Raw genomic sequence first — 14,938 nt, 5'->3', positions numbered from 1 at the left:
TCAAAGTCAATAGCGAAGTTAAATTCTTAGGGAGTTGATGGGGTCTTTTATGATTGAGATAATCATGAAAAAACAGACACTGATTACTCAAGTCTCTTTTTTACAGACACTGCTCCTCTCTTTTTCATTTTTCTCCTTTGCTACTGCTGTCTGACAGACTTTCCCTTATCCAGCATGCTGATTTCCACCTTGCACACTGCACTACTGCCTTCATTACTGCCTTGATTCAAGAAAAGCAACACTGCCTGCAGATCTCAATACAGAGGAAAAATTGAGTCACTAGGCCAAAGCTCAGTGACTATTTTTCTAAAAATGAGCCTCATCTGAGCCACTAGAGAGAGCCCTCAAAACATCCTCTTTAGAAATTGCTGTCAGTTACCACACAGTGCTAAGCAGCTCCTATAGGGTTAAGTACCAGAACACAGACAAGCAAGATAATACTGTAACATCCAGTACAGGAACAAAATCAGATTGCTAAGAGAAATCTACACCCAGTACCTTTGGTCCTGCAGCAGAAATTATAATCTGGCCAGGAGCCTGAATCCAGGGCTCTCCATCAACTTGAACTGGAATTGGCTTCAGGAGTGTTACACGGAAATATGAGCCTTGGGCTATGCGAATTCCTGATCGAAAACCACCTTGGACTTGACCCTGTTAGGGAATAAAAGCCAGGATATCAATCACTCCAACTAACAAGAAGTACAAATACTAGCTGCAACTAAACTGGGTGGATATTGTTTTATTCTCGCCTGACATTTTAAGTTCCAGCTTTAAAAACTGCTTAGGCAGAACTAGGATGCCTTTACTGCCCCAGCACTAATTATTTCAGCTAGTCCAGGAAAGAGAACTCAGATACCCCTTCAGGCTGCAGGAGGCAAAACAACTCCCAAAGCAAAGCTGTTTACACACAAAGGTTGGCCAAGGAGCATACACTCAAAAAGGTCTTGTTTGCTTTGGCTTGCCCCTCCATAACACAGTAAATAATTCTAAAAACACCTAATTATACACACAGGCTTCAGCACATGCGAAATTCCAAAGTCTAAAAGCAGTTTATTAATCAGAGAGAGTTTTTCCAAACTCAACTCTGTACAGCTACAGAAATACATACACACACTGAATTTCTTATACACATACTCAACTACAACTTAACAGCTGAGTTAACTTTTAGAGTTAACTGTAAAAGTGATGCAAAGTGAACTTTCCTATTACACATACACTCTCGGAGCACAGGTTTATTAACATTTATACTTAAAAGTATAAATGCTGCTTCTACTTTCACGAAAGATTTAAAGATCTCTACCAAAACAACTTTCAAGCATATTTTAGAAGGTCCAAATTACAAAATAAAGTTGACCAACACCAAAAATTAAGCTCCACAGAATTTAAGCACATACCTTTCTATTTTTGGTGGTTCTATGGATTAGTTATTTCTAGTTTTCTGACCACATATACTTTTTCAGCAGCCAATTTCTTTAAATAGTGGTAAGATATGAAGACAAAAATAACCTACCATCCCACAGGACTGTGTTACTAATAGGAGACCATTGTAAAAATACGTAATACATGAAATAATTAAAAAAGAATTGCATAATTTGAGTCATTCTTTGCAGATTAGCATACCACCTGCTTGATGTAGCATTCTAATCAAGAGCAGCAAGTATCAAATTCTCAGTGACAGGTGTTGGAAACCCTGTGGCAGATAATCATAAATCAACCTGGCTTGATGGAATCTCCATTGTGATGAGATATGACAAGACTTTTCGCAAGCACACTAGGTGAAGGGTGCATGTTTTTTAATATTAGAATAAAATCTTGTTTTCATCCCATGAACCATTCCGTTTGGACACCATGACACCTGTTATGAGGAAGCTAGTGCATCCCATAATACATACATTTTTATTTAATATATACATATATTGCATTATATATATATATGCACAGATGTATGTTTCTCTACTTGGTTCAAAGTCTAGTTAAGTCATGAAGCATTTCTCCATGGATTTTTAACAAATTCTCAATTCCTACTACTTCTTCTTACCCCACCTTAACAAAGAGGTGTCATTTTTAGGACCATGCACTTGCAATGCACTGTTTGTTATGGAAATAAGCCTGTTCCCATAAAAGGTATGTTTCTTCTGTGCTTACTGGGGTGCCAACTCACCATGTGAACAACGCCAGTCACACCGACCACTTCCAGCAGGCCGTCATCGATGCGTGGCTTCTCAAAGCGGTTGTCACTCTCAGACCCCCAGAGGTCAGCTCCAGAGCCCCAGCTGTGTGGAGAGCACACCAGTGACCACCTGTGGGCCTGTGCTCTGCCCTGGTGGATGCCCTGCTAAGCGTGGCTGGTTCCTCAGGCTTCAAAAGCCACACACTCAGCTCCCCCACCAGCTGGAGGAAGCAGTTTTCCTGCACTGTAAAGGCAGGAATTGTTTTTCTAAAATATGAAAGAATTTTTATCAAATCTTTTAATAGTAAAAGAAGTAAATTGTTTCCATTGTAAAGAAATGTGTAAATAGGAATGAGGTAACGCTGTAGAGTTTTAGTTTGCTGGAATTACAGGTTACAGCTAAACTAACTCTTAATTTTCAAGACTAAAGAACTTAACATAACTCTTAGTGGTCTTGACAGCATTACTGAACAGAAGTTACTGAAGATGAACTAAAGGTAAAATAGTTAACAAGATTCCATTCTTGTACCTGGCCAAAAGCACTTGTAGTTAAGCAGATATTCATGCACTTCAGTCCTCCGAAATGCTCCTGGCAATTTAAACCAAATTTAATTTAAACTGTTTTTTGTGCAGTACTAACCCTTCCCACTCAACTCACTTGCTTATTGTTTTGTGCATGAACTACTCACCACTTAATAGGGATTTTTTGTCCTCCACAGCTCTCACATGCAATGTATATTTGTGTACATTTGTGTATATGTAAAAATAAGTATTTGAATAAAAAATTTACAGATTAAAATGCAAAGAGATACACGTTGTTGAAGATGAGATGGTGAAATTAAATATCGATATTGAAAAAATAATAGTACAGCAGAACTGGTTTACTTGCTGGTTTTGTTAACAGGTTTTACCTGTTACCTAACAATTTGACATTTGATGCTCAAATACCAAGCAGTAGTTCTACACACACAGTCCAGCATGCATCCACAAGAGATCATTCCTGTTCTTTTTACCTGGGTATATTAATAAAAATGAGTCCTTCTATACTTGGTAACTCCACCTCGTGCTGGTCCACTTGCAGCTTTATGTCCTTGTGAAGGTTCCTAGTGTGACTTATCTTCTGCAGCCCAACTTTCACATAAACTCCCTTGTTGTGAAACCTAGGAGCAGATAAGCATCTTTTAACTAAAATGCAAGGCCAGACATAGCACTCTTCCCTGTATGTATACCACTATTGTCCTCTAGCAGCTATGTTTAAAGAGTTTTTCAATTAAAACCAATTTCAAATTCTTCTAGCTTTATTGCAAAAACAAAGCATAAACCATGAACTGTTACTTTACATACCTTTACTTAAGGGATGATTCTGCTGCATGTGCAGATTGTGAAATTTTATTGCAGAAAAATCGTCCCTTCCTGAAGCACTGCCTGAATACAATGTCTCTTTGAAATGTAAACTCCTGGGCTGGAAGATTACATTTTTGATTAAGACTTTGAGGTCGTCATGACCCATTTTAAATTGTTTTTTCATGCAATGATACAATACTTATGGCAAAACAACATTTGAAAATCTTTGCTTTACACATTCCTAATTAATTTGAAATGTACTTAGCTGCAGAAATTTAAAACAGGCTTAATAATCTCAATTTGTGACAGAGCCCTAACATCTCTAATTTTAGAATAAAAAAGATGAGGAAGATTTTTATGGCATCCCTAGAAATGGCAAAATATTTTAAGAATAACATAAACAAAAGATAGTTAAACACACAGACTATTTTCTTCTATAATGGAAACCTTTGGATACATGGCCTTCAGGGCAACCTTAAAATAAAAAGCATAAATTTCCATTATTTCACCCTACTAGTACATGGGTGTCATTGGAATTCAACTCTGCAAAATCTCTCTAGCATTATGTCTAAATACCATAGACATTGAAGTGGGGAAGACAGCCAGTGCAGGGTACAGCCAAGTCTTCAGACACAGACTTTTCAGTCATCTTAAATTATTACATTGGGACTGATTAGTCCTATGTCCTAACAGTTTAAAATAGCACTAAATTAAAGGTACCTTATGTAACACTGCTTAACATACACTTCTGCTCCATGTAAGATATGTCTATGCTAAAACAGGTTTTATCTAATTTGGATACAACTGAAAAATACTGGATTATCTGTAGGAAACACAACATTTGCAATATCCCCAAGAAGTATTAATTTTTGTTGAATGAACAAGGAGGCCTTCAGAGACTGAAAGAATACTTCACAGTGCCCTAACTGCAAAACAGCTGTAAATCTCTGTAAAATAAGTCTAAACTTGCATTAAATTGAGCAAAATATTCTCCCAAACCTTGCATTTAGAAAACTGCCACAGTAATTTCCTGCCATTTTGGATTGTACAAACAAGATGTGATCTCTTTTGTAGTATGCAATCCTAAAGACGCTCCAGAATCCCGTGGGAATGGTTTGGATTAAGAGCCAAATGCCTTCTCAGCAAGTTCACTGACAACACAAAGCTGGGAGGAGTGGTTGATACCCCAGACAGCTCTGCAGCTGTTTAGAGAGACCTTGACAGGCTGGAGAGATGGGCAGAGAGAAACCTTCTGAAATTCAACAAAGAGCAAAGGGAGCAACAACCCCAGGCACCAGCACAGGCTGGGGTGACCTGCTGGAAAGCAGCTCTGAGGAGAAGGACCTGGGGGTCCTGGTGGACAACAAGCTGTCCCTGAGGCAGCAGAGTGTCCTGGGGACCAAGAGACCAACGGGATCCTGGGGTGCATTAGGAAGAGCATTGCCTGCAGGTCGAGAGAGGTGATCCTGCTCCTCTGCTGTGTCCTGGAGAGGCACATCTGGAGTGCTGTGTCCAGTTCTGGGCTCCTCAGGACAAGAGAGACAGGGAGCTCCTGGAGCAGGTCCACTGGAGGGCAACAAAGATGATTAAGGGACTGGAGTATCTCTTTAACCAGGAAAGGCTGAGGGAGCTGGGCCTGTCCAGCCTCAAGAAGAGAGGGAACCTTATCAATGTCTATGAGTATTGAAGGGACAGTGTCAAGAAGACAGAGCCAGGCAGCAAGCAAGGACAAGAGGCAATGGGCAGAAAATGACGCACAGAAGTTCAATCTGAACATGAGGAAGAATTTCTTTGCTGAGTGGGTACCGAGCACTGGAACAGATTGTCCAGTGAGGGTGTGGAGTGTCCCTCATTGGAGATATTCAAGAACCATCTTGAATGCAATCCTGTGCCAAGTGCTCTGGGGTGACTCTGTTTGAGCAGGGAGGATGACCCACTGTAATCTCTTCCAGCCTAGCCACTCTGTGATTCTGTGAAAGCAGATGCCCTTTCATTTAATTTTACACTGTGAAAAAAAATCATATAGTTTGGCACCTACCAATACAAAAGACCGTCACTGTTACAATATACATATTTTTATCTGCCCCGCAATGCAAGATGAGCTGAATTCCTTCAGGGATATTACCACTCACTTTGAGCTGGTAGCTAAATGCAAGCCGTCTAGAGTATGTAAAGAGACTCTACTGAGTGAGGCCAGAGAGCACACAGCTTTTGAGACATTTATCAGTTTAAGGTCTTGCTTCAGAAGAGCACTCAAGGCCATATTTCTTCCAAGGACTATCTGCAATTTCTGTTGCCACAACCCAAAACTTCCTGTTCTGCATTCAAGAGCAGCCAGTTCACCTGCCAGCAGCTGCTGCATCTTGCATTAAGTAGATACCATTTTAGTTAATTTACTAGAAATACTAATACTAATACTAATCTATTATTACTAACAAGAGCATGCACCTGCTTATCATGGGGAAGCATAAATTCAACTATTTTAGAAGTAATTTTCACAGACAGTCAAACATGAATATCATGTGTCAGCACTGTTAGCATGCACAAACTTTTGGTTTCCACAAAAATGTACCTCTCTATCAATTCATTATTTCATGCTTCCTTTTCGTAAATATATAGCCCTTCAGATCTGGGAAAAAAAAATTCTTTTCTTTCCCACAAGTACTTCAAGTTATCCTGAAAGAATTATACCAAGACATTGTCCAATGCACTGTGGAAGCTGCACACTGGGAAGTGACTGAGATGAAGATGGCAGGGATGAAAAGAACACAGGGCAATAGCAATCAAAGCACATCCCTCAAATGCAATGGCAATAAGAAGAGGATGCATCTTTTGAAATGCTGCAGCTGAACCACCTCTATTTACATCAACAAATGTATTAGTCAGTTTTTAAGAAAAGCACCATGAGTAATGCCTGTAATGATAGACTACAAAATAGGTTGGACTACACATCATCGCATTCATAACTGGTCAGAGAATATTTTTAATAGTTACACTTTGAACACTACATAGTTGTAACTCTGGCAACCAAGAGACAATTTAGAGGGTATTTAATCACCAACATAGGGGAAAACAGAGAAAACCAGTTTCTATAAGGAACTACTGAATAATTACACAGATATGATTTCTTTTGCTCATCAATTTCAGTAATTGTTGGTTGATGCACATGCCAAAGAGGAGGAAGGTCTCTGTCAACACATTTTTAGTAACCTTTTCACTTGAGATACAGAGAGTTTTCTGTCCTTAATACCAGGGTGCAGGTGCTGCAACAGTGCCAGGCAAACTGGAAAAGGTACAGAAGAAATTCTGAACACTTTTGAACACATCTGAACAGCTTATTGCTCCTGTAGCAGCACTGCTCTCACTCTTGCTAAGGGCTTTGTGCAAGAGATATTTCCACTATCTCAAAATTCACTGAACTCAACAGTGCAGTTATTGGCACCCTAAGATTATGGAATAACAGTGGCATGGCTTCCAAAAATAGCTCTGGTGCTCTGTCTTGATAGAGGAAAAAAAAAACCCTAAACCAAACCCAAACCAACAAAACACAGGAATTTTGTGTCTGTGACTTCTTGGCTAGCTTGTTTCTCCTTGTCCCAGCTCTGTCACAGGCAGCATTAGTAGATACCTGTAGCATTCAATATTATCAGTTGCAGTGTAAATTTGAAGTAATGTAATACCATAGAATTGATCTTCACACCTGGTTTCCCCAGGATTACCTGCTATTAAATTTCCCTGGTTCTTCTTCTCTAGCATGATGAAAGTCCAAGCTCAACTCAGCATCAATGCCCAGACCACAGTAATTGTTCATCTGTACAATCTGACCAAAAGGGGAAAAAAAGTATAAATTTCTGCTTACATTTATAAATGAAAAATGAAGAAATTCCCAAGTTTTTCAACAAAAGCAAGCTTTCAGATGATTCTTCCAAGTCACTGGCATCTTGACAGATTCTGGAATACATTTTCCAGAAACACTGCACTAAAAATAAAGCCGCATGAAAAACTATTGACATGTGTAGTCATTATTTCCAAGTATGAGAAAATTCAAAAGAAGTAATAAGCATAATAAGGCAGAAATAAAATAAAAAAGCAGAAATAAAAGCAACTCAACCCCTCAAAACAATTCTATGCAATAACTGCAAAAATTGCTGAACATTAGTGCCACTATTATTTTTGGCATCTGCCATGGATTTATATTACATCATTGGGAAGACACTCTTACTTACTTTGGAAGGTGACCAGCTTAAACCAGATGAATGAAGAACTTGACTTCACCTACTCAGCTGCATTTTAACTAGCTCTCTATATGCCAGCCTCAAGTTTATACAGATTTCAACCATTTCTTTCATTAAATCTTCCTTTGCATGCTGGTTCGTTCCAGAGCTGTTTTATTCCTAGGCCTTACTCTCCCAACCATCACCTTCAGAAAGCAAATTAGGCACTATGGTAAAATAAACCCCTGTCTTCACCAAGTGGAACCTGAGCATCTTAAATCCTGCAATTGACTAATAATGCCTAGGATTTTCCAGTGACCAGACTAAAATCTTTGACAATTGCTACCATTGTTACAAATTCCTACTTTTTTTTTTTTTTTTGCAAACCCCTTGTCAAATTTCTTCTCTTAATCTGAAAAGAGAGAACCAGGATTCACATACAGCTCCAAAATCACCATCTAAATCAACATTTTATTTTCCTAAACAGAAACAAGCTCATATGAACCAAATGACAGTGACTTTCACTCAAAAAAAAAAAATGTAAATAACAGATGGCACGTATACAGACATATAATAACAGTAAGATGACAGAATTATTTAGTTCCTGTATATGCTAGCAGCTCCTAGTAATTCTTAAACTGTGAAAGGAAAGATGAGAGTACCTTTTGGGGAAGGGAGTGTTTTTTGGTTGACACTCCAGTTTTACAAGTGTTTTGGCATTCCTTCCCAAGTCTTTTCGTATTTGAGAAATAATTTTCTTTCCAGCTGAAGCAAATAGGAATGCCATTGCCATGTGAGTATTTTCATTAATCCTCTATCAAGTGCTTTTTGCTGAACAGCTACAAAACATGCTCTGCAGTCAACTAGCCCTGCCAAAACCAAAATACTAGGTCCAGACGTGTGTTGTATTCACCAGGAAACAGCTCAACATGGCCCAAGCACAAAGACAAGCAAGCAATAAAAATTAAACTATGTTAATACCCATCTTCTTTGTGATTTTCACTAGAACAACAGTTCCTAAGAATAACACTCAAATGGTGCTCAGCTCACCTTGGGAGGCTCAGGCTCTGCAATGCCATTTTCTGCACCTTCAGCTGGCTCTTCTGCATCCAAAAGGATAGTCCAGCGATCCATAAGAACATCATCTGCCTCATCCACAGAAACCAAAATGGAGTACGGGTCCTCCCCACTGTAGCCAGCTCCCCAGCGCAAGACCCTCCCCAGGTCATTACCTGGGCAACAGTGAAGAACACCAAAACGTGACCGTGCTTCTAAATCAGTGCATCAGCCCTGTCTTACGAACCCCACTGCACTAAGGTGCTCTACTCAACCCACAGAATTAGTTTGTTTGGAAGGAAGAGTTAACTAGAAAGAAGAAAAAAAGAAAAATCTGATGAGATGTGTCCGCACATGTGCTTACCACTGCATACAGACACACTGCAGCGTTTCCACAAAAAGTAGAAAAACCTGTTATGGAGTTGAGACAACAGGGAGCAACTGAGTTTGCTCAGCAATGATGCACCTGTGTTTGTTAGAGGAGGATATTTTGCTCTCCCAATTCCTGCCCACTCACCCACCCACATACCAACACTCCTGTGGCTTGTTTTTTCCTGATACCATTTTTCTGAAAGCATGACTGACATTTCCTTGAAAAGCTGATACTGGGGATTACTTTCCAGCACCAGCCAAAACTGAATCTCAGGGTACCTTGGCTGTAAAACTGAGTCCTGTGTCAGACAGATGAAGATAAAACCTTCCAGAGGGTATCTGCGCTCAGCAGAATGGTTCCTGCTGTGATTCTCACCTGTTCCTAAAGGTAAGATGGCAACGGAGGGCTCTGAGCACACCAGCTTGTGCCTGATCTCCTCGAGTGCGCCAAGGACCCAGCCAACGGTGCCGTCCCCTCCGCACACCAGCACTCGGAAAGAAGGGACTTTGGAGAACGTGTGGAACCTCCATTGTGAAGCAAAGCACAGGGGAGAAGAAAAGTTACAATGGAATGTAGGAAATGCAAAGTCCCAAAGTGCTATTTAAAATAACGCACTGCTGGATTTCTGCCCATGCCCCTTTGTCGTCAGTTTCTGGATCAAATTCAACAAAGTGAATGGAAAAACATGAAGTTGCAGATAAAATGATTTTAAAAAGAGTGAAATCCACATTCCTCTATGAATCGTCACAGACAGAACTAAATGGTTAATCACTTCCTTTTTCAAGGGCACAGAGACCTAACTAGCCATAATTTCAGTGTGAACATCTGTAACTCTAAATCTTAGAGGAGATGTTGATTATTGGTGGTGTTTTTGTACTTAGTCATAGGAATCACAGTACATTTTCTTCTTCATTGTACTGTTTTCCTGGTGATGCTTACCTTTTGTGGCTTTTCATCCTACATATCAACATATTGAGCAAAATAATTGTTATTTCCCATTGCACAAGAAGCAATGAACAAATGGGAGCATTTTGCCATAAAGCTATACAAAGATTCCAAAGCCAAAACAAAATGAACTGGTTACTGAAGTTGCAGCTTGAAGTGCATTAGAAAAACCCAGAATTATACAGTTCTGACAGAAAAATTATTTGGTGTAGCTTGTTTATTTTGTCTCCTACATAAGCAACATTTTTCTCACAAAGCTTTTGTTCAGAAGATCTTGTCATGACAAGTTTTTTATTAAAGAAGTAGTGAAGGAACGTGGAATAGGCTACAACCATCGCTTTCAGTTTTATGAAGCTGTAACAAAATGGGGTTCATTAAATCAAGTCATCAGTTCCTGTCTTCCTACAAGCACATTATGTTCTGTTCCTTGTAGAAATGTTGCAGCTGTGATCAGGCAGACCCTGTTAATTCTGCAACTGTGGCCAAGTTTCAAGAGTCAAAATAGAAAATTTTATTATACTTTCCTGGTAGCTCCCATGAAACATCAGAAGAAATAAAAGCAAAAATCCACCCTCATCAGGAAATGCGACATTTCTCTATCTCCATTCAAATATAAAATCCATTCATTTTCAAAAATTATTAAATATGTGCTACTGTGAAAAGCAGGGCCAGACTCTGCTAGATTTGACAGAAGTATATACATTAGGAATTACTCTATTCTCTCTTCTTTAGAGAACCCTAAAGTTTAACTACATTCTCACAGTCAGAAGGAAACGATCCACTGCCCTGGTCTTCAGGCACAAAACAGATTCAAAATAAGTGAATCTAGTACACTCTTTTAAAAAGCCACAAAACAAAGTAAATTTTAAAAAAATTAAAATATGGTGACTTACCCAGGTAGTGGGCCCCCATTGGTAAGTTCAAAGACTTGATGTGGGTTTAACAGCTTTCTAAAACTGTACAGCAGATCCCGGCCTTTTAGACCACCACTTTTTGGATTCACAAACACAAGAAGTGGGCAACAATTCTGTGGTATCTTGGAAGCCTGGAAAAAAAAGAAAAAAAGAAAAAGGACTAGTCAGTGTTATGAAAAGGCAGGAAAATTACTACTGCATCTCAAAAATACTACCTGATGCTTCCTTGATGTCTACTAAAGAAACCCAATTCTATAAATAAAAAGATTCAACGTCCAGCCAATGGACAGGTTAGCGGCTGATCTTGCTTCCCCAGGAATTGAAGGCTCCTTAGTCAACTCCAAGTGCACATTTAAGCCTAACATTAGAAATGAAAACATTGTAAGTAGCCCTTCCTACATATTTTCAGTTAACAGTCTAGGCCAAAGAACAATGTGAGGGATAAGACTTCATTTTCCTTGAAAAGCAAAAAAAAATTTCTTTAGTTTTGTGGTTGTCTTAGCATGAATGCCAATTTACAAAGACAAAGCATTTAAAAATAAAGATATTCGGGGCAGACAGTGGTATACCTCTTCCCATTAAATCAGGAGCTGAAAGCTTCTTTCAAAAATACATAAACCAAGCTTTTTCATCAGGGGATAAATTCAGAGGTGCCAGTATCTTAGGACCTACAGAAGCTGCTCCTGAAAGGACTGTCAAACCCTCCAGAAACTACAAAGGAGGCATGGACACGGCAGAGGTGAGATTTTCTGGGGCACTCCATGGATTGCATAGGAGCAATATCTGCATCCTCACTGGAGATCAAAACTTCCAGTCAACAGATGCACCTTGGGACTAGTTTTCACCCAGCCTGTCTGCCTATAAATAGTTCTGTAAAATGATTTGTAATCAGTTCTAGAAAGATTAGAAAACCCCAGCACACCTTTCATCCGTCCTGTCACAAGGCTAGGATGCAGGTACATGCCAGAAAAAGTCCATTGGACATTTCAATGACTGCACTTCCAAAGAGAAAGGTTTGCCATAGTCCTAATTCTTATTTACAAATTGGACAGCATTCAGGGAACAGCTATTTGTCACGCAGCTGACCGGATGGATTCAGGGAACAGAACAACAGTGCTAAATATAAGTCAATTTAGACAAGAATGATTCAGGGGTCGGTGAGGCAGCAGCATGACCACAGTGTGCAAGCATGTGGAGAGATACCAACAGCTACAGATGGGAGGAGGCGGCACCCAGACAGCCTTTCAGCTGCTGCCTGTGAGTGACCACCAGAGACTATGATCTGAGGAGAACAACAGAGAAATTGGCTCAGATTAAGGAGTTGTATTTGTGGGGATGCAAAATGGAGTCTGACATTGAGATACCCCAGACCTGTGAGCTGATTTAGGCACTCTACACACAGATGATTGTTTGGATCTTCACAGTACTTGAGAGATTTCCTCTAATTTTCTGTTCTTAGAAGAGCTGGGCGCTAATCCTCTGCAAGTCACACCCTGCCAGATGTGTCAAGATGCTGACAAACACATAAAAATTCTTCTCCTCTAACACTGCCTGCATGAGAAATGCTTTCTGCCATCCAATGTGACTTGTCTCTTGATAAAGAGAAAACACATTGAGAAGAAGAACACTAAGCAGGTATAAAGACTGCTGAAGCAGGCACACACTGCCCCTTCTTTACTCATCCTTCAGATTCTATGAGACATTCAGTTTAAAATTATATCTGTTTTCTTGAAAAATAAATAAACCAAACAAGGGCTGTTTTGAGGGACAAACAGCCAAAAGAACTTCAATGTTTAATTTCACTGGAAAGGGTCCACTGCATACAAAACAAGTAGGTTGATAATAATGAGACTAAAATGTGTGCACACAGCTCTCTCCAAAGGAACCACCTTCATACTAAACTGACAGCTGAAGTCCAAACACCTGTTGCCTTACATTTGGGCCTCATTGGAAAGCAGGAAGTAATTACTCAAAGCATGCCCCATACATAACAAAAGTAATATTTTCATTTCTGTTAAACACATGGAAAAGGTATTTGTAGGCAGCAAAGGAAGTCCATGGAACTAATACAAGCCACTGTCACAAAAGGATTCCTTGAGTAATAAGTGAACAGCTCAAGGATCCATACATCCCAAAGATACAAGTGGATTTCAACCCTTTGAGCCATTGCAAGCATTAATAGAACAGTAAACAGAGCTCTGGTGTTTTCAGAAGTGAAGGCAATCTTGTTACTCCATTAGTTCCTGCATCATCATCTGTCATATCCCATTTAGAATAGCTCTTTGATTATCATCAAAGTTGGAAGACAACTTTAGGATCAGGTCCAGCCATCCACCCAGCACTGCCACTGTAATGCCTAAACCCCTCAGCCTCATCACCAGCACCAGATGCCCCTAAAACACCTGCAGGAATAGTAACCTCCCTGGGCAATCTTTTCCAATGCCTGACCACTCTGACAGTGATATTTTTTTCCTAATATTTAATCTGAATCTCCCATATCTCAAATTAAGGCCATTTCCTTTTTCATGGCAAGAAAGACTGACTCACCACCCACATCACTACAGTGATGGGGCCCCCAAACCTCCTCTTCTGGAGACTAAACAACCCCAGCTACCCCAGTCTGTAATAAGATGTTTTCCAGTCCTTTCATGATCCTTGTTCCCTTCTCTGGACATGCCCCAGCACCCCAGTGTCCTTGCTGTAGTGAGGGGCACAGAACTGGACACAGTACTCACGGTGTGGCCTTCCCAGTGCCAAGCACAGGGGGACAATCCCTGCCCTGGTCCTGCTGATGCAGGCCAGGACACCATTGGCCTTTGTGGCCAAATGGGCACACTCCCAGTTCATGTTCAGCCAGTGTTGACCAGCAACCCCAGGTCCTTTTGTGCTGGGATGCTTTCCAGCCACTCTGCCCAGTCTGTGGTGCTTATGGGGTTAAATTCCACAAGCAACAGAAGGCAGAGCAGCTCTGAAAGGAAACATCATGTCCCATGGGGTAACAGAGCACACTGTTCCCTTCCAGCACTCTTTGTCCAGCTTTTACTCTGCCCTACCCTCTCCCCTGTTCACTTCCCATTTCTTCCTCTTCAGAGCTTTTAAATACCTGAATTTAATTTCCAGCCACTTCCATTTTCTGAACAATACTGGCAACTTGAAACCTCAGGCTTGGTATAATGTCTGAAAACTTGTGGGGATTAAAAAAAAAGGGGGTTAACAGGAAAATAAAAAGAAAAAAAATATGAAGTTCTACAGCTCAAAGTAAACAAAAACCTTTTCAGAAAAGAATAAGAGCAAAGAAACCAGCCCAACCCTGAAGTTGAACAAGTACCTTATTTGAATGTAACATTTGATTATCTTCTCTTCTTCAGGAAATCAGTTTCTAAAAATACTGGTTTGGGACATTTAGAAGTGACATGCTGAACACATGTTTTATATTACTTGCTTTTACAGGCACGTTCTAATGTACTGGGTTTAAAACCAAGCAACTGAAATAATTCAAAAACAACTTAAGAAAATCACAACTATTTCTGAAACATGGTACACTCTAAGGCATTCAAAAGCACAGCTGTGTTTTGTAGAATTGTATGAGATCTTACTCAAGTAACATAAATTCTTGCAAATACATATTTACAGTTTCTGCTGTAAATTGCCATCTATATTTCTTGTCAAGTGTCACTACTGTACCTAAAAACCCCAAACCAGTTAAATATATGAATTTACCTAAATGCCCTGAATGCCACTTCATTTGTGAATGATTCACAAACAGCTACAGCTAATGCCTGGAGCTAATAAAAAAATCTGTATGTTGTGTAAACTGAACAGTCCTACTAGCCAAACCCACCTTTGTTAAGGTATCTTCCAATGTAAATTCCTAACTATATGCATTTAGATACAGCTATTCAGAATAAAAACAAATCTTCCA

At 39.8% G+C, this 14,938-nt stretch overlaps 1 protein-coding gene across 1 annotated transcript in view; it reads right to left on the bottom strand.

Moving 5' to 3' along the window:
• DGKQ (diacylglycerol kinase theta) overlaps positions 1–14,938 on the bottom strand; it is an 87,867-nt gene that overhangs the window by 8,154 nt on the left and 64,775 nt on the right. Inside the window, exons 16-22 of the mRNA XM_079330878.1 lie at positions 10,996–11,147; positions 9,533–9,681; positions 8,779–8,960; positions 7,234–7,334; positions 3,184–3,330; positions 2,162–2,273; positions 499–651 (exon numbers count right to left, since the gene is read on the bottom strand). Coding sequence (XP_079187004.1) covers positions 499–651; positions 2,162–2,273; positions 3,184–3,330; positions 7,234–7,334; positions 8,779–8,960; positions 9,533–9,681; positions 10,996–11,147 — 996 coding nt within the window. The remainder of the gene's footprint in view (positions 1–498; positions 652–2,161; positions 2,274–3,183; positions 3,331–7,233; positions 7,335–8,778; positions 8,961–9,532; positions 9,682–10,995; positions 11,148–14,938) is intronic.

Source organism: Erithacus rubecula (assembly GCF_903797595.1).
Source record: "Erithacus rubecula genome assembly, contig: SUPER_Z_unloc_1, whole genome shotgun sequence".
Classification (NCBI taxonomy): Eukaryota; Metazoa; Chordata; class Aves; order Passeriformes; family Muscicapidae; genus Erithacus; species Erithacus rubecula.
Note: the sequence above shows the minus strand (reverse complement) of the source record. Positions and strands in the feature narration are given on the sequence as shown.